This window comes from Sturnira hondurensis, unplaced genomic scaffold (genome assembly GCF_014824575.4).
Source record: "Sturnira hondurensis isolate 20B ecotype Veracruz unplaced genomic scaffold, ASM1482457v3 Scaffold0006413, whole genome shotgun sequence".
Taxonomy (NCBI): Eukaryota; Metazoa; Chordata; class Mammalia; order Chiroptera; family Phyllostomidae; genus Sturnira; species Sturnira hondurensis.
The window spans coordinates 40,840,373-40,863,509 of NW_028079044.1; the positions used below are offsets into that span (position 1 = coordinate 40,840,373).

At 42.4% G+C, this 23,137-nt stretch overlaps 1 protein-coding gene across 3 annotated transcripts in view; it reads left to right on the forward strand.

Annotated features, from left to right (window-relative positions):
• The window catches only part of COL14A1 (collagen type XIV alpha 1 chain), a 196,983-nt gene that overhangs the window by 142,858 nt on the left and 30,988 nt on the right, over positions 1–23,137 (forward strand). For all 3 annotated transcript variants that reach the window (XM_037048457.1, XM_037048454.1, XM_037048455.1), the window contains exons 37-42: positions 1,689–1,742; positions 5,697–5,792; positions 6,878–6,931; positions 7,248–7,301; positions 18,725–18,778; positions 19,263–19,334. In XM_037048457.1, the coding sequence (XP_036904352.1) occupies positions 1,689–1,742; positions 5,697–5,792; positions 6,878–6,931; positions 7,248–7,301; positions 18,725–18,778; positions 19,263–19,334 (384 nt within the window). The remainder of the gene's footprint in view (positions 1–1,688; positions 1,743–5,696; positions 5,793–6,877; positions 6,932–7,247; positions 7,302–18,724; positions 18,779–19,262; positions 19,335–23,137) is intronic.

Below are 23,137 nucleotides of genomic sequence, written 5' to 3' on the forward strand. Positions count from 1 at the left end.
CCTTAAATGTTAACATTTTTACTTACATATTAACTTTTACATTTAAGATGTTTAAAGATGTTAATTGCATTATTGTTTAAACAGCAAAAAATTGTGGGGAAACATCCTGCATTTCCAATTGTGGAAGAATGGTTAAACTATTGTGTATCCATGGTATGGACAGCTATGTAACTCATCAAGAATAAGTGAGATCCCAATGTTATAGTATGGAAAATTTCTATAACATGAAATTAAAATTCATAGAAAAAGTTTGATGTCACATATGCAATCTAGTTACATCAAATAGTACCAAAAGTGCTATAGGTAATGGTTTTTAAAAATACATATATACCCATGCATAAAATGAGTTATATAATTATATTCAAAAAGTCTCAAAGATAAGCTGATGTTGTGGGGAGAATGAATTAAAATGGTTGAAAACAAGCTGGAAGAAACCTTAAAGATCATCCAATCTAGTGTTTTTCCAAACGATGTGAGCCGATGGTACCCATATGATTTTCAGTAGTCACGGACATAGCAGGAAATAAATTGGAATCACATAGTGAGAAAGACACTGCATTTCCCATAGTCTTTTAACCCTTCTGCTCAGGTGAAGGTGACTTTCTCAGCCTGGTGTCATATGACCATGCTGATACGTTTTATTCTTTTTTAATAGAGAGCAAACCTGCAACTCAAAACCTTCAGTAGGAACAAAATTTAGCTAAATTGAATAATATCATGTATAGTATATCTTTAAGGTTTCCTTCTATTCTTTTTTTAAATATTTTTAAAAGATTTTATTTATTTATCTTTAGAGGGGAAGGGAAGGAAAGACGGAGAGAGATATCAATGTATGGTTGCCTCTCGTGGGTCCCCTGCTGGGAACTGGCCTGCAACCCAGGCAGGCACCCTGACTGGGAATAGAACTTCGATCCTTTGGTTTGCAGGCCCGCGCTCAATCCACTGAGCTATGCCAGCTAGGGCAGGTTTCCTCCTATTCTTAGCAAGTAATATTTTTTCTACTGTAGTGCTGTAATATTTGCTTTTAAAATTGATTTAAGTGAAATAGAAACTCAATTAGAAGTATTCAAAGGTTATGTATTTACCTGCATATATACAAGGAATATATGTTTGCAAAGATATACATACATACATATTTATTATGTGTGTCCATGTACCTATATAAGGAAAATGTTATTAAATAACTCTATGTGGTGCATAAATATGACAAAAACCTTTATGAGGAATGCAAATAACTGAAGTTACAGAAAAAACTAATCAAGTAAGTTTTTTACAGTGTAAATACAGAGTTCTTATTCTCACATGCTTTTTACAACTTAAATAAATAATTTAATCTCAAAGTTGTGGTATAAGGCATATTGTTTTTGATTAGTGGTATATTTTATCATTTGCTTCCATTAGTAGTAGTAATCCTAACATCACTAAATGTTAACAATCCCATAACTTTTTAAAATTTAAAAGTATTTGGCATAGAATGTTTGCTCAGATTATGAAATCATTAGCGGCAAGGCTGGGTCTGTCTGGGTGGCGACTTTCCAGCTAAGGTTCATGATGAGCCTGTATCATTACACAGTGTGTTGGCCTTGACCCAAAATGAGAATTACATAATTCACATCAGTAAGGAAAATGGGTGAAATAAACGGCTTTAAGATGTGTCTGTGTGCTAATACCTAACATCTGTTTGCCAGGGTGGTCCAGGACTCAGAGGACCAAAGGGCCAGCAAGGTGAACAGGGTCCAAAGGTAATGTTCTCAGTCTCCATAGCTCAATACCCCTCTCACTCTCCTCTCCCCCTCGTAACTAACCGTAATGATTTTGGAGCTCAGTACTTTTTACTCTTTGTAATCTAAAGGTTATTACCTGTTTGTCAAAGTTGTGTCTAAATCTTTCCCCTTATTCTTAGACATGTATTTTTCATCAGTCAGAATATTTACTAACTTGGTGAAAAGAAAGGTTTCCGGGTCAGAAATGTTCCGAGAGGTGTCGTCCTCTCTCTTTTTTGAAGAGAGAAGAGAAGCATTCTCTTCTTTCTTGCTTTGTTAGAGCAGCCCTGAATGCAAGTAGGCAGCAGTCCCTCCCAGGCTGGAGGACCCAGCCAGCTTGGAAATCCCTCCGTCTTTCCTCCCACTATGCATAACCAAACAGGCACTCTATTTTCTGCTCGCACTGCCCAAGGCCACCAAGTGCAGTGGTTGAGGTTGGGTGTTGTACAAAGGCGCCAACCAAGAGGACCACACTGTGCAGAGCTATGTCAAGGCGCGTGTTTTTCTATTTTGCACAAAAGCACCGGGAGGGATGGCAGAAGCCCAGCCTCTAACTGAGTTCAGCCTTCACCATCTTCGCTCTGGCTTTTGGTAAATCTTCTAACTGGTCTCCTGGCTTCAGTGGCATGCTTTTTCTGATTGATTTTTCACATCTTCCCCCAGATCTGTTCCTTGAAAGTTATACTAGGTCATATCACACTCTTAAAACCTGTTTTCATATGCTGTTTGCCCTGAGAATGTTATAATTCACCTTCCTTGGCACGGGATTGGAGGCCCTTTATAATCTGACTCCCTGTCTCATTTTCACCACGTTAATCCAAATTATCTGTTCTCCACCCATCTTGCTTGACTTACTGTCTCAATATGGTTACTTATTAAATTTGCATAGTATTTATTCTTGGAGAAGAGAACACTGCAGGGTTTTTTACTATAAAATTAGAAACAAGTGAAGCAGGCTAGGAGAGAATATGGGGTGGGGGAGTAGTAAATAAAAGAAGGCTGAATATAATTAATCAGGTACTAGCCAATTCAAAACTTGGACTGGAAGAAATCTTCATTTTTGTTTCATTTTCTGAAACTGTGACACATATTTCAGACCCAGACATGAAGTATCTTACTTGGCTTCATTTCTTATATACTGTGAGAAGGCCTGTGGTTTGAAAGCTTCTTCTCAGACAATGATATGCTGGGTCTTCCTTGGTTTAACCCCAGGGCAATGCTGAGGAGCTCTTGTAGGTGCTGCTCTGTCCTCTGAACACCTCTAACCCTACGACTCTGTGGCTTGACATTCTCCTTGAGTGATGGTTCTGACGATGTAGATGTAGTAGGAATTCATAGATATTTGATGATCTCAAGATTTAGCCCTTTCCTCGAAGGTTCTATCCCCAGGAGCCCACCACTGATGTGGGTATTTCTGTATGATGATTTTGATGGATCACAGACGCAAGCATGTAGTGGTTTTCGGGAAAAGTCTTGTTGGAGAAAGGATGCTCATGTGTCTACCAGGGTGGACAGTGTAGGAACAGGTTATGCTTTCCATTCAGAAGCCCACAATCCATGTTATTTTCTATTTTTTGGCTTTGTCTTTCTGTTGCAGTGAATAGTTAATAGTAATTGTGCGGCTCAGAGCAGCCCTATCTCTGGTCTTTCCTCGTCATTTTTATCTCATATTTTACAGAATAAAATGGACCACCTACTTTCTGCCCTCCTAATCCATTCCTAATTCCTCAGTAATATATAAATAATATATTATTAAATAACTACAAATATTAAGTAATATGTGGAAATCACCTCCATCATATTTTTAAAAATCTAGCTACCGCTTTCTTGCTTTCTCTTATTCAACATTTCTTGTTTTTAAATTTTTTATTGTTCAATTACAGTTGTCCTCATTTCCCCCATCACTCTCCCCTGCCCTACCCACCCCCCACCTCCCACATTCAGTCCTCCTCCCCATGCTGCTGTCTTTGTCCACTGGTCCTTTATACATGTTCCTTGACTTGACCCTTCCTCTTCTTTCCCCCGTCATCTCCCTCCCCTCACCCTCTGGTCATGGATGTGAGGTCAATCTGGCTGCAACATCTGTCACCCAGTTGATCACCAGGGTTGATTCAGCTGATCTGGTTGGCTAGGCAGGTGTCCGCCTCCTCCCTCACCAGTCCACGGCATGCCTCCCGAAGCTGCGCACTCTGTTGAAGAGGACGACCTTCCCAATGAGAGGAGAGGACCGGTTTTCGGTCCAAGGGTACACGAGTAGCTGCGCTCTCCTGCCAGAACCTCCAAACAAGCTCTCACTGTTTCTTATAAAAATAGTTTTCCTTCAGTGCTTCTACATCCTAACCTCAAAAATAAGTTTGGGGGGTGTGTAAATATTCACATTACCTTTATCCAGTTTTCCAGTTGCAAAAAATTGGGAACAATCCAAATGTCTCTCAATAGGGAAATGAACAATTTTCTGTCTATCCACGTAATGGAATACTACTCCGCAATCAAAAGGAACATACTGCTGAAACGTGCCACTCTGTGAATGAACCTCAAAGTACTCTGCCACCTGAAAGGAGCAAAAAACACAGGAACACTTAGTGTAAAATTCCATTTATGTAAAACCCAACTTGTTCTTAACCAACAGATGATTTCCATTCCTCTAGGCAGCCTCTAAAATTGCTCTCGTTAGTCACCAAGTGTCTCCTGCACCACATCCATGGCCTGTGGTTAATTCTTACCTTACTTGAGATCTCTGCGGCATTGACCCGATTGTCAGCTCTCTATTTGAAGTTTCCTCTTCTTTTGGCCTTTCCCATACAACTCCGGCTCTCTGCTTTCATTTTTTCCCTACTGTTTAGGGTCTTTTCATTTCAGACTCTTTCCCAGGCTTCTCTTTTTCTCCCTTCTACCTGATTGTCATCCAATCTTTATCTATTTCCTCTTTCATTCTATATACAATCTCCTTAATAATCTCACCCACAAATACATCTTCAACCACCCCAAAATTCATCTCAGTTCAGACTTCTGTTGACCCCCAAACAACTGGACATTTCCACACGGTTTGCCTCATATACCTAAAACTTATAATGTCTCAGGTGACACTTATTATTTAACACCCCCTTACACCCTTTTGCTTTTTCTTCTCTATTGCCTGTTCCTAGTAATGGATTTGTGAGTCTCACATTTAAGATGATACCCAGGGTCTGGAAGTCTTAATTTATAAAAGATTGGCTTTCACTGGAGTCACAGGATGAAAGAAGGGGAAGGAGTTGAGGTTGAGGAGAAGTAGATTTTCTGGGTCTAAAATTACCAAACTGTGTAGTTTCTGCCAAACCACAATAAACTTACTTCCAAACTACAGAAGTAAGAGTTGCTAAAGTGAGAAGAAATTCTGATGATAAGAAGAGAGGAACTTAAATAATGTTCAGGTTAAGGAAGGCCACTCAAAGGCCGCTGAAGTGGCATAGGGGCAGTGGCAAGACTAAATGACAAAGAAAACAGGGTAGGTGTAAAGTCTTCAGTAAATGCAGAGGAATGGCGTGTGGTAGGTAGTTGACAGCAGGCAACTGGACTGCAGAGTGTATAGTTCGGATGGGTGGTATAAATCTTCACAGGCCAGGAGGGTGGTCTTGAAGCATTTATATCTTTTGGATTTGTTATGGCATGTGGGAGGTCTAGGAACTCACATAATTGGCATAGAGTTCTTATTTATGGGAGCAAAAAAATATAAAGTTGTAGCAAGTCTTGTGTGTTTACTCTTTTGGTTGACTGATGACATTTTGCCTGGGAGGTGAATCATTTGAGGTTTGGTGCCTTGGTATCCCATGAATATTTCATGTCTTAGGGAAAATTATTTAGGGAAATACATTATAAGTGTGCTAAGCAGAAATATCTCCTGGGTGCCAGAGGGTCTCAGCTCTGGGATGACTTTCCTCTCTTGCCTTACAGGGACCAGAAGGGCCTCGGGGTGAAACTGGCCCTCCTGGACCTCAGGGTCCCCCTGGACCCCAAGGGCCAAGTGGTCTGTCTATTCAAGGAATGCCTGTGAGTTGTGTGTAAACACTCAGATAGGTTTTTATTATTACTTCTCCATGAGTTATAAAGAATGAGCTTTTGTCTTTTATGCCTTAATAATGAGCCTTAGCCCCTATCAACTCCTACAAATAAGAATTGAGACATAAAAGTAAGAATTGAGAGTTCGTTCATTAGCCAGTTTTATTGTTCAATGGCCGGATCTTTTACGAAGGCATACAAAGCTCAGGAGTAATTCTGTCCATGAGCAATTGGTCTGCGCAATAGTGTTTGACTAAGTCCTTACCATTAACAAACATTATACAAATTTAGGTTATTCATTATGTATTTGTAGTAGACACAGATTAATGAGTCTTTTATTCACCGTCTTTACCTCAAGGAGCCTCAAAGTGCAGCCCACGAAGTACGGGCTTCGGATTATAAACACCGTACTTCTTACAGCCTCATTTCTTTTCAAAAGCTGTTTTAAAGTCCTGAAAACAAATTTAATTTCACTCTCTGATTTTCTTCACTTTACCCTGGAGGTCTAGATTTATAGAATAAAGCCAATCTTTGTCATTAATATTGGAGGCCAATGGATCCTTCGAAGCCATTTTCAGCAGGCATTCTGTGCGTGTGATGTCTCTCGGACTCCTCTTTCGCAGAGTTATTTTCACACCTTAGAAAGCGTCAGCACGTGCAGTTACTAGCACTGATCACAAGGGTTTGTTGAGGTCTCACTACCTGCCAGCTTCTGCGTTTGCTTTTCCATTATTTTAATTTCTAGCCAAAGCCAAACAAAAATCTATATGGATAAATGGTTTTTAAATCTAAACTATAAACAATGTTGAAATGTTCAAGACTCCCCTCCATGTATTTACTGTATGGGCTTAGCCATATCAGACTGTATGTTCTGTGTTTAAACTGTTATGGTATATAAACGTTCAGTTTACTGGGAATGTTTACGCTAGTAGTATAGCGTATGTGAGAAGTGAAATATGCTGTATTTGGATGTTCACATGAACGTAATTTAGTTTAAAGACAGTCCATGGAGAAAAATAATTCAGACTAAGAATTCAGCTGTGTGAACCTAACCCCGTGTACGTTTGTATATTCAGGGAATGCCAGGCGAAAAAGGAGAGAAAGGAGAAACTGGCTCGCCTGGTCCACAGGTACTATTTCTGTTTTTCGTTTTGTTTTGTTTTTTAGTTTATTGCTGTCAGCTCTAGCCTAGAGCTTTGTTAAGAGAGGGAGAGAAAAGACAGTAGTTGTAATAAAGGTGCTTAGTTTGTATCACTTATCATATTCCACTTCGACGGGTCATACTCATGCTTTCAGGGTGGGGACTGAGCTCTGGTGGGGACATTCCACTCTTGTGGACGACTTGTGGGTTCTGAATTCTCAGTCACAGAGGCCTCGGGGAACCTGGGGGAGAAGGTAACTCACTTTCATGACTCTTGATTCTCACCTTGTCCTCGCTCCACCCAGGGCTTCCCAGGAGGCGTCGGTTCACCAGGACGTGATGGCTCTCCAGGCCAGAGGGTAAGGACTCACGCAGGGGTGGCCCTTAGCACAGCAGGTTCCTCCCTGAGTCACATTTTGCTTCTGTCAGGTGTCTGTGCAAAGAAACCAGTCCAACAGGTGTGTTTTTCCTTCCTCCTGCCGACCCCCACGTGTACAGTCTATCTATGCTGCACCCATTTCCCTTCACTGACATCTTCTATGTCTGTTACTTTCATCGAAACCTGGGAACTTGCATCAAACTTTCTCCAATGAACAACACCTCTTTCTGAACATTCCCATAACCTGAATACAGTTTGAATTGTGGGTGTTGATTGAGCAGATTTTCCATTTTTTCCTAATTCTCAAAAACAAACCTATAGGAAATCATGAATCACACAAATCGATATTTAAATATTATGACAATCTGCAGTACTCTCCTTTTATTTAATGCATGTCAATTATTTTGTAACTTGTTGAGGTAAATGGCAGTCAGAGAAATTATAAGGATGGTTAGGAGAGGGATGAGATAATATTTAGTCTGTTTAGTCAACATCTTCACTGAGCCAGGTTTGAGGGTCTTATCCTCAAAGAGACTGTAGCTTAATGGGAAGAGCTATAATCAGATAAGGAGCTATAACAATGCTTACAGAACCCCATGGGAACACAAAGAATAGTTAACTAGTGCAGACCTGGAGGAATGCAGACTCAGGAAAAGCTTCCTAGAGGAGACTGAGTACCAACTAAGAGATAGACACTAGCTAGGTACATGGGGAAAGAAAGCTAGAGTGAGCAGAGAAAAGGGCACATACAAAGGACACGAGATAAACCAAGGGTGGGCATTTCCAATATTGCGTACAGTTCAGTGTGGCTGGAGATTACAGTGCAGAGTGTGTGTGTGTGTGCAGTCAGGAACGGGGAGATTGTCGAGAAATGAAGCTAGAGAGGCAAATGCATATTTACTTATATCACATTGTTTTCAGACTATGGGTTTTGACTTTAGCAGGAAGGCAATAAAAGTCTGAATTTTCAGCAAAGGAGAGAGATACTGGCCTTCTCTAAATTGTCACTGATTTAGACATATAGGCAGCTCCAGTTTCTGTCAAGCCTGAATTATATGGAGTGACAGGCACTGAGATCCAGTCCAGTAAAGAGCGGCATATTTGGCATTCAATCGGTATCTGGGTTTAACTTAGCCATTAGGTTAGAAAACAATTGGCTGGAAGACTCCCTTCTCTAGTCAAACAAGGCCTGCCTTTAGCTCAGGGTACTTAGACTGCTCAAGAATAAGGAGATTGTTTTTTTCTATAGAAAGCTAAGTATGGGACCTTAAATGCTTTTCCATGTCCTCTTTTCCCCTGCCCAAACTTTCATTTACTTAAAAACTCAGTTTAGGTTTAGTCTCTGTCTATCAAATGGTCTGCAAAGCACAGCCAGGTGGAGGTATTTAAAGGAGGCATTCTCTGAAAGTCAGATTTATGTAGGTTGCTTGTACATGTGGAAGGAGTATTTAGAAGTATTTATATATTTTGGCAAAGGGCTTAGGCTAAGATCCTGTGTGGTTACACACCTAGATTCTTTCATGATTCCTGACGCTCTGAAAATGGCAGTTCTACTGATTTGGTTCGGGGAATCGACGTGATTTATCTATGCCTGAGGTCCGGTGTTGGCAAAGAACTCCTAACTCAAACATATTGGATTAGTGTTAGGATCATTTGGTTTTGGAATTCTTTTTTTTTTAAACAACCAATATACCAACAGAGACTTTTCGTAAATATTTTGCTATTCCTCCCAACATGTTTTCTTTTATAACATGAAAAGTCTTAGAGCTGTAATTAAGTGATAAGATATCTATATGTGAATTTATTTTCCTCTCTCCCTCAACTTGGAGGGAAAACTTTCAGAGCGTGTCCACAGTATTCCCACGGTGTCAAATTCTTAGATGGGAATGAACGTGCCTTTTAAAACTGGTTTTCAGAGGATACTCATTCTTTGTATGGCCATTTAAAAAAATAACGTGAGAATCCTGTGACAGTTGTGTTAGAAAAGGTATTTGAGGGTGATGCTCTTTCAGACAAGATCGGGTGCGTTCAGGGTGTTATGGCTGTAGTGAGGGTGATACTCTTTCAATGCACAACTCTAGGGGGTGCCATTCACAGAGGACAAAATACAGTGGTGTTCCCTGGAATTGTGCAATGTGGCTGCTATGCTTGAGGAAAGGATTAAGTTTATATATTTTATATATAAAATTAAGGATTAAGTTTATATGTTTTATATATTAAGTTTATATATATATATATGTCTAATATCTTCTTTAATAAAATATTAATTGAGCACATAGCAGTGGTACCTCGGTACTCGTTCCGAAATTCTTGACAAGTGCCAAAACTGATGAATACCACGAGCAAGTGATGAGTGATGAAGTGTTTTCTCTTGTGGGGGGTGTCATGACTCATAGGATTTCTAGCAAGTGCCATGATCCTGAACATGCGCTGAGGGCTGAAACATTTTTTCTCATCAGAATGTGATGAGTACAGGGTTTGACAAGTTCTGAAGCCAACGAGTACTCAGATATGACTGTGTCATGTACCATAGATGGTGCACAACCCACAGAGCCATGTCCTTTTCTGCCTTCAGAGGGGAAGGATCCAGAAGAGGAGACGCTTTCAGTATCCCCAGGAGGCACTCTGTGTCGACCTGGAGGAGATGGAAGGATGGGGTGGTGTCAAGGGCGTGACCCTTCCATGGGCCAGGCAAACAAGTAGGGAAACAGTCAAAAGGGAGCAGAGGTGGGTTAAAACAGAATTATTTAGGTGGCTCTGATCTGTTTGGTCGGCTATCTCGGGGCTTAGGGAAAGTGAAAGGTTTAGAACAATTAGATTGTCACGTAGCAGGACTGTGAAGTAGGAGCCCAGGACCACATGCCATGCTGTAGGGACAGGTCTCGGACTTGGAGCACCTTCCCTGAAGGGTGGGAATGTCCAGCTCCCTGGGTGAGGCAGGAGGAGAGGAGACAAATATCCAGGATTAGTCCTGCTCTTCCGTGGGCCATCCTGAAAGGCAAACCTGCAGTCAGAAAATAACAGCGATAATAGCAACAGTAACGACCATGGCATAGAACCCACAGAGCAAACCCAGTGCACGAAGAAACTTACTGCTGAAAAGCCTGAGAAGCCACTTCCAGGAGGCTGCCCAGTTAGGCTTGAGTGTCCAGGGACGCAGGAAGCAGAGATACTTTTCTCATCACTCTCAGCACTCGGAGGACTTGCAGTTACTGCACCTTCGTTCCTCTGGTCTTGAATGAGCGAAACCCGCAGTAGGTGTGGAAGGAGGAAGCTGGAGCAAATGTGTGTGATGCTGTCCAGTCAGCGCTTCCAGCTACTTCGCGAGCCTCAGGGGGTCGGCGAGCTAGGGGTGCATGCTGTGGAGGTCGTGGGCGATTCCTACTGCACGTTCTTCCTTCTTTTAAGTCTTTGTCTTCTCATATTGAGATGTAAGAAGTCACAGCCCAAAGGTAGCACCGTCACTTTGACTATTTCTCCTGGAATTGGTGCCAGTGTTGTTCCTTAGTTTAGCCTGGAAGGAGGGAGAGCTTAACAAAGAATAAAAAGGAGAATGTTAAACATCTACTTAAACAGGAGACTTGTTTTCTAATGTTCTTAGCTTTCTGACTTTTCCAAAGGAGGGTCTCTGCAATTTGAGCTGGATTACTCAGCCTTGCCCCTAGACATTCTGGTGATCCTCAGAGAAACTCGGAAGGATGGGCAAGAATAGGAGTGATGGGCCTGAGTGAGAGGAAGCACTGAAAAAGACAGAAGAGAACCTCTTTTTTACTTCTGAGGCTCACTACACCCACAACCACCAGCTTTCTGTCAGGCACTCCCAACAGGAACTTTAAAAACTTGTTTTCACTTTCACTTCTTAACATGGTTACATAAAAAGTCAGAGAGACAAGAAAGAAGAGTGAGAAGGAGATGTACCATTTACGGTACCCAGAGCATGGTAGTCCCTCCGTGGTGCAGAGTGTATTTGTTTTTAAATTCGAGGCAAACCATTTCAATTGCTTCCTTTCTGCAGATTACTGCTCCCTGTATCTTCACGCCTTTGCCATAGCCACAGCCTTTCTTTCTAATCTATACAAGATGAAAAAAAATCAGCCCTGGGTGGTGTAGCTCAGTGGATTGAGTGCGGGCCTGCGAACCAGAGGATCGTGGTTCGATTTCCAGTCAGGGCACATGCCTGGGTTGTAGTCCAGTTCCCTGCAGGCCAACTCCCAGCAGGGGATGCACAAAAGGCAACCATACATTGATGTTTCTCTCCCTCTCTCCTTCCCCTCTAAAGATAAATAAAGAAATAAAATCTTTAAAAAAAAAATGAAAAAAAATCCTTCTGCATGTGAGTTTTGCAAAATTTGTGAGGTTATGAGAAGCAGGATGGCCCAGTGGCGAACAGTGTAGACCTGGACTGTTGGCCAGACCTGAGTTTGAACCTAACCATATGACATTGGGCCAGTTACTTCCTATTCCCATCTGTGAAGTGGAAAAAATAATATTTGACTCCATGGAGCCATTGTGGGGATTCATTCATATAAAGAATTTTTATACAAAATTTCAATCTTAGCTGATATTACTACTAACTCTTTTCAATGTAAACCTAATGAGTTAGGGCAGGATAATATTTTATGATATTATAGCTTCACATATTTAATCACTCTTTAGAAGATTTTAAAGAACTACGAAGAGTCGAAAGGAAAAGCCAGTAGTTTATTGTTGGTGTTTAATTTTCTTGGATTCCATATTGAAAAGACACTTGGAACGTACCCCCTTTTTATGTGGGTTTGATGTATACAAAGGCCGTATTTGTGATGAATGCTCCATTTCATCAAAGGGAGTTGGATTTGTAATGTACTCAAGAAATTGAACTTGAGTCAACTGTCTGGATTTAATTCCCACCATAAATGTTAAACAGTGATGAGAGAGTCATTTGAAGAATATTTTTGTTAAATACTAAGCTTCCTAATCACCCCCTGGAGTACCTCCCTCCTTCAGAAGAGGAAGTGTAACATACCCTCGCAAAGCTGGTGGAGAAAACGATTTGATTTTCTATTTTGTGGGTCTAGATGGGATTTTACAAAACCGCAGGAGAATGTTCTCACAGTCAGCCACAGTGGTGATAATAAATGCAATCTGGATTTGGCAGATTATTTGTATAAAAATAGCAGCCACTATTATTCATCACTGACTAAGTGCAGGTGTTTTACAAATGTTGTATTCTCTAATCCTCAGAATAACCTCAAGTGCTAGGCACTGTTACCATATTTTACAGACAAGGAGTTGAGAGCCGAAGTGGAAGTATTTGAACAATGCCACACAGCTAATAAGTGTTAGAGCCAGCATTATAATCCATCTCCTTGGCTCTAACATGCTATGATTTCTTTCCACGAAGTCATGCTAGCAAAGATCGCCGGGAGAGTTTGTTAATGTCAAAAAGTCTTCCATGAAGATATTTATTTTTCAATGATAAAATATTTTATTTATTTCTTTTTTAAACTTATTTATTTTAATTGTTGTTCACGTACAGTTTTCTGTCTTTTACTCCCATCCCAGCCCACAACCCCAGTGACCCCACCTCCCTCCCATTTCCACTTCCCATTGTTATTGTCCATGTGTCCTTTATACTTGTTCCTGTAAACCCTTCCCCTTTTCCCCTGAAATTCCCTCCCCTCTCCCCTCTGGTCACTGTCTGCCTGTTCTCTATTTCAGTGTCTTTGTTTTTATTTTGCTTGCTTGTTTGTTTTGTTGTTTAGGTTCCTGTTAAAGGTGAGCTCATATGGCACTCTATCACTAAAGATTTCTCACATAGCCTTTTTGGGCAGTGGGAACCCAGTTTGGGTTACTTTCTTGGTGATGTAGAAGTTAACATTTCACACCTAAGAGTATATTTCTTCGATTATTTTGAAACTGTGCTTGGGCATTGGCACATCTGGCCACATCTGAGGAGAGAACCATTACTTATGAAGTCAGTTTTGTGTCATTACAGCCTATAAAGATGCTTCTGTTGGGGCACAGGATATGAATAATATCTGCTGTACGGTCTGGTTCTAACACTGTCCTCCAGGGTCAGGCCAGATACTCTTATGTTTGTAAACTGGCAGTTTCACAGTGTAAGTGATCAGGTTGCTAGTTTGTGTTTTGCTTTGCTTGTTTGTGTTTTTAAATACCGATTCCTGGGCTTCAACCTCAGAGATTCAGATACAAAAGGTCTTAGGCATGACCCTAGGAGTGTACAGTTTTAAAAAGCTTAATGATTCAGATAATCAGCTAGGTGTGGGGATCACTGGATACTATATTGTGTTAGGCCTATTACATGTCAAAGTGATTTTTTAAGTAGAACACTGCTGGTATTTTTTGTTTTAATTCACTGAAGTCATCCTGTCAGGTTACTAAAAATATATACATTTGTATGCACATATACATATTTAAATAATATACATACTATATAAACATATAGATATTAATGACAGTGTATTATATCTATAGAATACATATAAAATATGTAAGTATATGTATATAATATACACATATTCATACACATACGTAAATTTGTGTGTTTGTGTGTATATCACTGAAAGCTACCCAAAGACTCAACACGCTATCACACATAAGGATTGAGCTTGGATCTCTAGCTGGACCAGTGTTTACAGAGTCTGTGGCTTTTTGCTGCCTGGCCTCTTAACCTGGTGGTTGGTGTTAATCCTTTGCTGCAAGTAGCAGCCTTATTTCTTCTGGCTGGCTGCCACACTGTCTCTCCACTGTCGCTCACAGCCATCCAGAGCCGTGCCACGAGGTGGAAAGTGTGCATCAGGACTTTCTACCCAGATTTCTCTGGCCCTTCCTGCTCGAGTTTGGTTTCAGCAAACTCATCCGGTGCCGGCTGCTCACAGACCCCACTCCACCTGGGGTGTAGCATCAGGCAAAGCACCTTAACAATTGGCATTCCAGCATCTTCAAGGTAGTTTCTGGGGCCCGCCACCGTATGTCTTGAAGAAGAGATGGCTGGTGAATAAGTCCCTAGGNCACACTGTCTCTCCACTGTCGCTCACAGCCATCCAGAGCCGTGCCACGAGGTGGAAAGTGTGCATCAGGACTTTCTACCCAGATTTCTCTGGCCCTCCCTGCTCGAGTTTGGTTTCAGCAAACTCATCCGGTGCCAGCCGCCCACAGACCCCGCTCCGCCTGGGGTGTAGCATCAGGCAAAGCACCTTAACAATTGGCATTCCAGCATCTTCAAGGTAGTTTCTGGGGCCCACCACCGTATGTCTTGAAGGAGAGATGGCTGGTGGATAAGTCCCTAGGGCTGAGTGATCTTTCTAGTAGCTACATACACATAAATATTCTGCCTTCTGACTTTCATTTCAGTTACAATACTATTTGTGGACACGTTGGTGGTGTTCTTCGGACCCTATAGGCATGCTACTTAGAAACTAGAAACTTCTAAGAACCTAGAGAAATGTGTTTATGACCAGGAGAAGTATGTATATTTGCTCTAAAGGATGGAAAAGAAAACTGAAAAAATGGAAATTTGTAGATGTTTAATTAAATGTCTATAAAATAGTATGCTTCGCCAATTTCAGCCATAGTTAAATTTAGTGTTCGTTTGATAATTAGTGATTCTGAAAACAAATTTTAGGTTAGGTTTCCTTTTGCTGATGAATTATCGCCAACCATAACTTCATGAGTTGGTCACAGACAAACTTTTTCAAACACAAATTATAAAAATCCTTTCAAGTTTTTATAGCAAAAATTATTTTTATGTGGGTTGTGGGTGTCTTAATATTTTGAGATGGGAATCCTCAAAAAGAAAAATGCCTGGAGCTATTCATGTTATAAAACATCCCTGTTTGTGAGTGGCTCATGCGCTTTGAAAAACCTATTTGTCAGCTGAAGTAAACTCCCACATTATGCTTATCATTTCATCTTCTATTCCCTAATATCCATTCTTCATTGCTTTATTGAGGGTTTCTGCTTTTTATGAGAGGGATTAATCCACAGACACGACTTCTCAGATTGGCTTCCTGATATAAAATGGACAATTTATAGATACAGAAATGTTTGGGGAAATGCAATCAAATTTTTAGCTTGTAGGATTGAAGACCATTCAGTGGTGAGCCTTACCTTAAACTGAATCACAAAGCTGGAATGTGTCTGCTATTTTGCCCTGTATGTTGTAGACATTTTACAACACTTTACTTTTCACCCAGTTTATTGCTTTTGTATAAAAAACTGCTGCTGTGGTTGCTCACCCTGAGAGGAAGAGGTGGAAAACGAACCTCAGCCTGGCCTTGTACTGACTGGCTTTCCGGGATGGGCCGTAACGGGGATGGGTTGGGGGCTTGGGTAGGGAGGCTAATGCAGTGGCCAGCTGTCCTGGTCCCTCGACTTAAATGCCACCTCTCCTATCATCAGATCCCACGCCTGGATTAGATGCTCTTTCTTTGTGTTCCCGTGGAACTTTCTAGTTCCATCATCATAGCCCATTGCCATTTGTTTCCCCACCATTACCTCTTCTCAACATTGTAAGCTCCTGTGAAAGAGATGCTCTTGTTCACCAATGCTACACCAAACCTAAGGTTTACCTGGCACCCAGTAGCTCTGCAGATATTCTGTAATAATGTGACAAATGTGAAGCTTACAAGCGAACCTCTTTCAAAGGTAAATGGACTAGGGTGATTCAAAAGTTGAAAAATAAAATTATTTACATGATAATGTGTGGATGTTTTCAATTTTCTAGGGTTAGGAAGAACTTAGGGGACAGAGGAATGACTTTGATTATGCCTCTAAAATGGTGTTAAGCTTAAGATCCTCAGCTTTGGAGGATGCTCTGTAGATAGGAGGAGGGAGCGAACGACCCTGTCACCCAGCCCCCTCTCTGCACCACACTGGAGCACGGGCCCGTCTGCCCAGTTAGCTCCTTTGCAGGACACCTCTTCTGCAGCCTCCCTTCCCAACGACACACACGCATGGGCTATGAACCACGTGACTTCAAAACTGCTCACGAGCGTACCCATGGCCCCACCGTTGGGGAGCGCACTTGCTTTGTAAACTCCTTCCCCATGATTGGAAGAGGGGGGTGGATGTGTTATTTTCCACCAGTCTTCCCTGGTTTTGAGAAAATGGGCCATGGCTGGCCTCCCACAGTCACAGATTTGACCTGGGGCAGTGTGCTGGCCATGTATCACATATCACATGTGTCATGTGCAGGCTTGCACATGGCTGCATGTGTGTTCGCCTGCCAGAGTTGAATGAGTTTTAAGGCAGGAAGCAAAAGCAGTCCTTTTAAAAATGTCTTTTCAAATTATGGAATTTGTGCTCAGAGTCTATTTTTTTCTTATGTGAACTTCACCTAGGAAATTAGAGTACATTTTTTAAAACTCCTTTTTTTTCTTAAATGATCAGATCTCCTAACCTCTCTTTGTCCCAGATTTTCTCAATTAGGAGGGAGTTGGACTGGGTAAGGTTAAGTCCTGTTTGTCTCTCACATGTTCTAATTTTTTATGCCTTTCTTTCTGGACATGGTATATTTAACTCCGTGTAAGATAGTTTATTTCAACCTGTATCAGTATTAATTTTTTTGTCTAGTTAGAAGATCCAAGGAGGGGTGTGTGTGTGTGTGTGTGTGTGTGTGACTTCATCTGTATCAGGGTTTATTACTGCAGCTTTCTGACTTACTCTTCTGACTGACTAACCACAGTGAAAGAAGCAGTAGTAAAACGACAACAACAATAACACTAGCTTGTGTAATAGTATAGAATAGCAACTATCACAAACATCCCTAAAACCTCAACCCTCAATTACAGTGGTTTAGTGCAATAACACAAAGTCCACTGATTGTCCAGTGTCCACTGCTGGTAGTGGGGTAGGTAAAGGGGTAGGGAGGTCTGGTCTCTTGCTCCATATAATTGTTTAGGGACTCAATGTCTTTCCCTCTCGGGACATTCTCATCTTCGACACGTGGCCTCTAAAGTCTCTACAGAAGGAGAAATGAAAGTGAAGGATTACCCATGGGAAAATTTTATGAGCCAGAACTGAAACTGGCCCCTTTCCATTGGCCAGAACTCAGCCCGATGGCTCCAACACAGTTGCTGGAACAGGAGGCTGGAAAATGTAGCCTTGCAATGTGCCCAGGAAGAAAAGGAAAACCATGAATCCTCTGCTTTCTCTGGGTTTAGGACTTGCTGGTACTCAAGGTCAAGTATGTGATGAAAGGGTCGTGCTGACCATTGCTTTTCCTACATTCTATTGGTACCCCCTCTTCATGCCGCCCCTCATACCCTGTCTCCCAACTCACATACCATTTCCTCTCATCCAGCTGCACCTTTACTCTCTTCTATCTGATGCCTCGAGGTAGGAAGGCACAAAGTGAACCTGGATGGGTAGCCCTAAGAAGGTGAACTTTCATTAGCAAGATAAGTAGGAAGAAGAGCTCACTGCAAAAGTGGGGCATGCTTTAGAAAGAAAATTGGCAGAGGCCAGTGAGGAAGCTGGGAGAGGTTGGTTTGCCTTGGTTCAAAATGGGAATGGATTATTCCAATAGGAGACAAATCCCAAGATGAGCAATTCATTTCTCTATGGAGTAGCAGCTGGTGTTTTGGACAAAATCCTCCCAGATAGAGGATTCCCTCTCATGTTTTTAACTGCATTGGAAAGACCAGCATCCACAACTAAGATCTATAACCATGTAAGAGTGAGTCATTCCAGCTGTTAAATTTTTTTAGCACACGTAACAACAACATACACATACACACATTCAACAACTTAGGGAGATACTTTCTTTAATAAAGAATAGCGTTTGTTTTCCGCCTTAAGTTTTTCCAACATGGAATGGGAAGCAAAGAGGCTGTGATGACACATTCTATAAACCTGCCCAGCAGTCAAAACTATCACTGCAGCAAGGAGTCCCAGCACATCCTCCTGGAGAGCACAGAGTTGGACATATTTCAACCTGTATCAGTATTAATTTTTGTCAATCCAGGTTGACATAGTCCAGTGCTCCCAATTTGGAATGCAGAGCCTTGTGACAGGGAGCCCCTCCCCCACACTGGCCTAGGGCGTGGAAGACACTAACTTGTCCTTTTGTCTGCTTGCTGATGACTGAGACTTGACCTCCCTTCTCCTTTGTTAGGCTTCATTGAATACAAACATTTTCTGAAAACAAGTTCCCACTAAAGTCTGTAAGTAGCATTTCTCACACCTAAAGTTCTTGCCCTGGACAATTTCCTAGGGCCAATAGATACACAAGTCTTGCCAAGAACAATTCCCAGGAAGGGTTCAAAAGCAGCAAATCCCTGGAAGTTCAGAGCAAGCGTCAGGACTTGGCCTCTGAATATTAAACGGAATTAGGTGCACCTATTCTGAAAGCCATATAAAGCAACTGCGTAGTTGACATGCTGTGTTTCTTCTCCCCAGGGCTTTCCTGGAAAGGATGGGGCCTCTGGCCCTCCAGGACCACCAGGGCCAATTGTAAGTATTTCCAGAAACTACTGGGACATCCTCTGCTTTGAAGCATTTTGCTTCTTTTGAGAGATTTTCTTTTGCCAGACCCGTCACCTCCACAGCCATCTTTGGTGTGACAGTTTAGCTTTTGGTACAGATCTTTCCCTAGAGTATCCTTTAAAAATAATACATCCACATGGCTTGATCATTCCATCTCTGAGCCACTTTACCGTAAGATCACTTGCGTTGAATTAGTTTTGATTAGATTCAGATAAGGCTTGAAGTGGAAAGACCTGTACCTGACTGGTAGTTTGGTAACTTCTTTAAAAAATGGCTTCCCTGCTTCTTTGGTAGCTGGGACCAGAAATGAGCAATGAGTCCTGAAGTGTTGGTGTTGAGGGGGAGGGGAGCTATTGCTGTGTGTGTCCCTTACTGCTTCTTGGGAAGTACCTGTCTTAGATGAGAATGTGGGGGTCCTGACTTTTGCTTCATTTCCCTGCCTCTCCCTCAGGGCATTCCCGGAGCCCCCGGAGTCCCAGGGATCACTGGAAGCGTGGGACCCCAAGGCGCCCTGGGGCCGCCTGTGAGTATGCAGCAGGAGCTGGTCGGGGTGGTTGCCTAGTCACCCCTCTGGTTAATTTGTGTGTTTACACTTACCAGCATCTCCGCTGGCCAGCAATGTTTTCCGGTCCTGGACGCTGTGGGAATCCATAAGGGAAAAGAGGCTCCGAGGGTAAAGATGAAGATCAAACTGTGCACGTGTTAGGGCTACAGAGAGAGGGTCCCAATGGGGTGTAATCAGTCACGCTGCTACTTACATGTTCGTTCTTTCATATTTGGCTAAGTAAACCCAGTGCCATCTTGACAGGGATTGGATATAATAGCTGTTTGTTAATTAGACCTGTCTCCTGGGGGGCATGTACAAGGCTTGAGAAAGTCAAGGAGTAGTGAGAACGGGGATAGATTTTTATTTTCTAAATTCTTCATGAAAGATGAGTGTGAGCATGTGCGAGCATGCACACACAGAACACACAAACCATCCTGTCTCCACCAGCCTTTCCCTGCAGATGTATCTAGGCTATTCCTCACTGGAAAGGAGTATGGAAATGTCGCCTCAGCTACCAGGCCTCAGTGTGCTCCCAGCACGTGCTCCTGGGGACAGGAGTCCCAGAACGTGTCGGCAGGGCTCAGAGAGCCAGGGCTTCTGGTTAAAGGAGTGACAGAGACAGTGAACACTAAATCCGCCTCAGAAAGTCATGAGAGATTCGAGGACAGCAAAGCTTTTGAGGCATCTTGAAGTGAAGCAGAAAAAGACCTCCAAACCTGCTTAACTGTGTTTGACAATCAACAAATGTGTTTGCGCACCAGGTGGCCCTGTGTCTTGTAGTCTTAGTGACATCGCCTAGAGCTGGTTTCCCTTAACCCCCGTTGGGATGCTCCTTGGTCAGGAGGGATGAGCTGTGAAAGAATATAAGTTTCTGGGGACCTTGAAAGAGGACAGTGGGATGCATGAGGTACCGAGTGAGACATGGATTATGTCAGGGCAAGAGGACCCCTCCTTGCTTCTCCGCCTGGCCTTTTTATGCCTCTGGAACAGACTCTAAACATGGAGTGTACAGAAATGCCAGTGCATCTTTTCCGGAACATAAGACACTTGTTAATAATATTATCTTTGATTTGTTATAAATGCACAAAAAACGGCCCTTGATGGTGGTGTTTTTTACGAGGGCCAGAAGCCATCCTGTCTGGTTTCGGAGACACTGGGTGGGGATGCCACAGTAGGCATTGGGTAGAACAACAAAAGCCAGTTGTTACCCGAACTGTCCAGCCCAGACTTTGCCCTGTGCTTGGGGCTCTGAGCCACCGGATGCCTGCTGCCTGCCCGACTGGCGTGACTAGTCGAGTGGGCTCCGTGTCAAGGTGTTAAGGCCTTGGTTGTTTTCCCATGGATGTCTGTCTAGGAAAACAGGAGGGAGAGAGACCAAGGAAGACAGACTGCCCCACTGAAAATAGCAACACATTTCCTCTAGTCGGTGCCAGGAACACTTGCTCGCATGCACTCTGTCTTCAGCGCTGACTTCCCAGGGCAGGCTGTGTGTCGCTGCTGTGGTCATAACTGCTGCCTGAGGTTCAAGTGTGAGCTAAAAGCTAGGGCCTCCCCACAGAGGAACAGATTGTGATGAAGCACATGTGACAAGGGCCATGCATTTAACTTAAAATCAATGTAGGTAGGAGGTCCAGTGCCATGTCATTTAAAAAATGCTGCACCAGGAGCCAGGGTCCTTTCTAGATGCGGCTCTGACTTGACTCTAACTGTGCAAGCCACTAAGTGATGTCCCCAGCCTCTCAGGACCTAGGTTTCCTAATGTGTTCACTTAAAAATATTTACTTAGCAGTGACAATGTGTAGACGCATGAGGGTGAGGGGTTCTGAAGGGTACATAAGGTAACCAAGATATTCTCTAACATTCACAGACAATCTAAAGAGAATGATGGGGGTTTTTTTGTTTTTGTTTTTGTATAAGTAGGTATAATAAAAGGCAGGAAGTTAGAAATGCCTCAAGGAAAAGATAAGGAAGAGGAACACTGTGAAAGTTCCATGGGGAAAGAGGGATGGACAGGGGCGGAGAGACAGAGGGCGGCACCCCTCTGAGCTGTGGGGGTGAGGAGAGCAGTTCCTGAGGGAGGCGGCCTTCGGTGGGGTCTGCAGGATGGTGTGATCTGCACCCACAAAGACAGGGGGTTGCCTCATTTGTATGGGGATTGCTTTAAAACACAAAGTGGGCCCAGTGCACCCTCTGCCTTGTATGTTTCAAAAGTTTTGAACTCTTTCACTGGCTTCTTTGCCACTGCCAAATTTTATTTCAAGCCCTTATTTCCCACCAAGACTATCGTGAGAAGCTCTGGCCCTGCTCTGGTCTATTCCCAGCTTCCAGAAGATCTTTCTAGAACAACTCTGATATGTTATTCCCTTGCTTGAATGTCCTCACTGTGTCCCCGTCCCCAGAGGATGGGTCTTAAATATGCAGCCAGGTATATGTGGCACTTCACGACGGGTCCTTCCTTTCCCCTCCAACTTGGTTGCGCATCATCCTTTGGCTTGAGGTTGAGTCATCTTTATTTAAAGCTCCCCACACCCGTGCTATACTGTTTCACAGGGTTGTTTTTTTTTTTTCTCGGGATGCTCTTCCATTTGTCTGGACTGCTTTCTTCTCTCTTCTCCACCTGTGAGCTCCTGGCTAGTCTCTCTGTAACACTGTGCACTTCCTGTGTGAGGCCCCCCTCACCTCCTCAGGCCAAGATTTGTTGTTGATGGTCGTCTCCCCACTAAAATGACAGGTTCCCCAGGGGAGAATTTTTTTTATCATACTCATGCCTTTACTGCCAGACTCCACCTCACTATCACAGAGGGTACTTAATAAGTATCTGTTAACAGAAAGAAATGAAAGTATGTTTGCACTCCAGTTAGGCTGATGTTCAAGGTCATTTTAGAAAATTACTCTTAGAGATTGGGGGTCAAGCCACGGCAGACCTTTAGACCTGAGTTAGGATGTTTTGATTTTAGTTAACAGACATCTTTAATATGTGGGACTTGGACCATGAAATTATTCCTCTTCCCTTCGGCACTTAAAATTCTGTGAATGTATGAATGTAGCCACTGTATTTTCTTTTCTTTACATTTCAAGTGTTCCTGAAATTAAAGGAAAATGTGCCACTTTTTCTGGCCCACATCTGCAAGGGAAGATGTGTTTTCCCTCAAAGCATACTTTGGAGGAGTTATGGACCTTCACTTGCACCGGAATTTTTATTTTGTTTTTGTTTTACTTTGCAAAAATCAAAGGAAAGATGTCAGAGAAGTTGGAATAAAACTAACTTCTAGTCATACAGCTATTTCCCTAAATGGGCCTTTTACTGAGACTGCTTAGTTGTGTCCTGTAGCTACTTAATAACTAGCATCATGAGGCTGAGGCTGAGGAATTTCGGGCCTAATTAAACACAAAGGTGCCAATAGCTGATGCAGCCCATTTATCTTGCCACTTAGGTTTGCAGTGTAATTTCTGTTTCTAAGTTTCAAACAAACCTATTTAATCAATAATAGCTAGCCATGGAAAGGTCAAATAGTGTATTGATTCAGAAATAAAAATACTCAAGATAAAATAACTCAAGTTAAAACCTAGTTCTAAATGACTCGAGTTAGGTTGGGGGGATGTGTGGTTGATTTTTTAAAATTGTTACTTAATTAGGAGACATAGGATCTTCACTGGACTAGGAGACACTGGCTGACAAGTTAGCTGAGTGCTCTCTTTGGAGGTGGTAGTGGCATGTATTGGGGAGGGGGTGGATTTAGGAGCCCAGCTGACTGAGGTCTGGTCCCAGCTCTTCCACT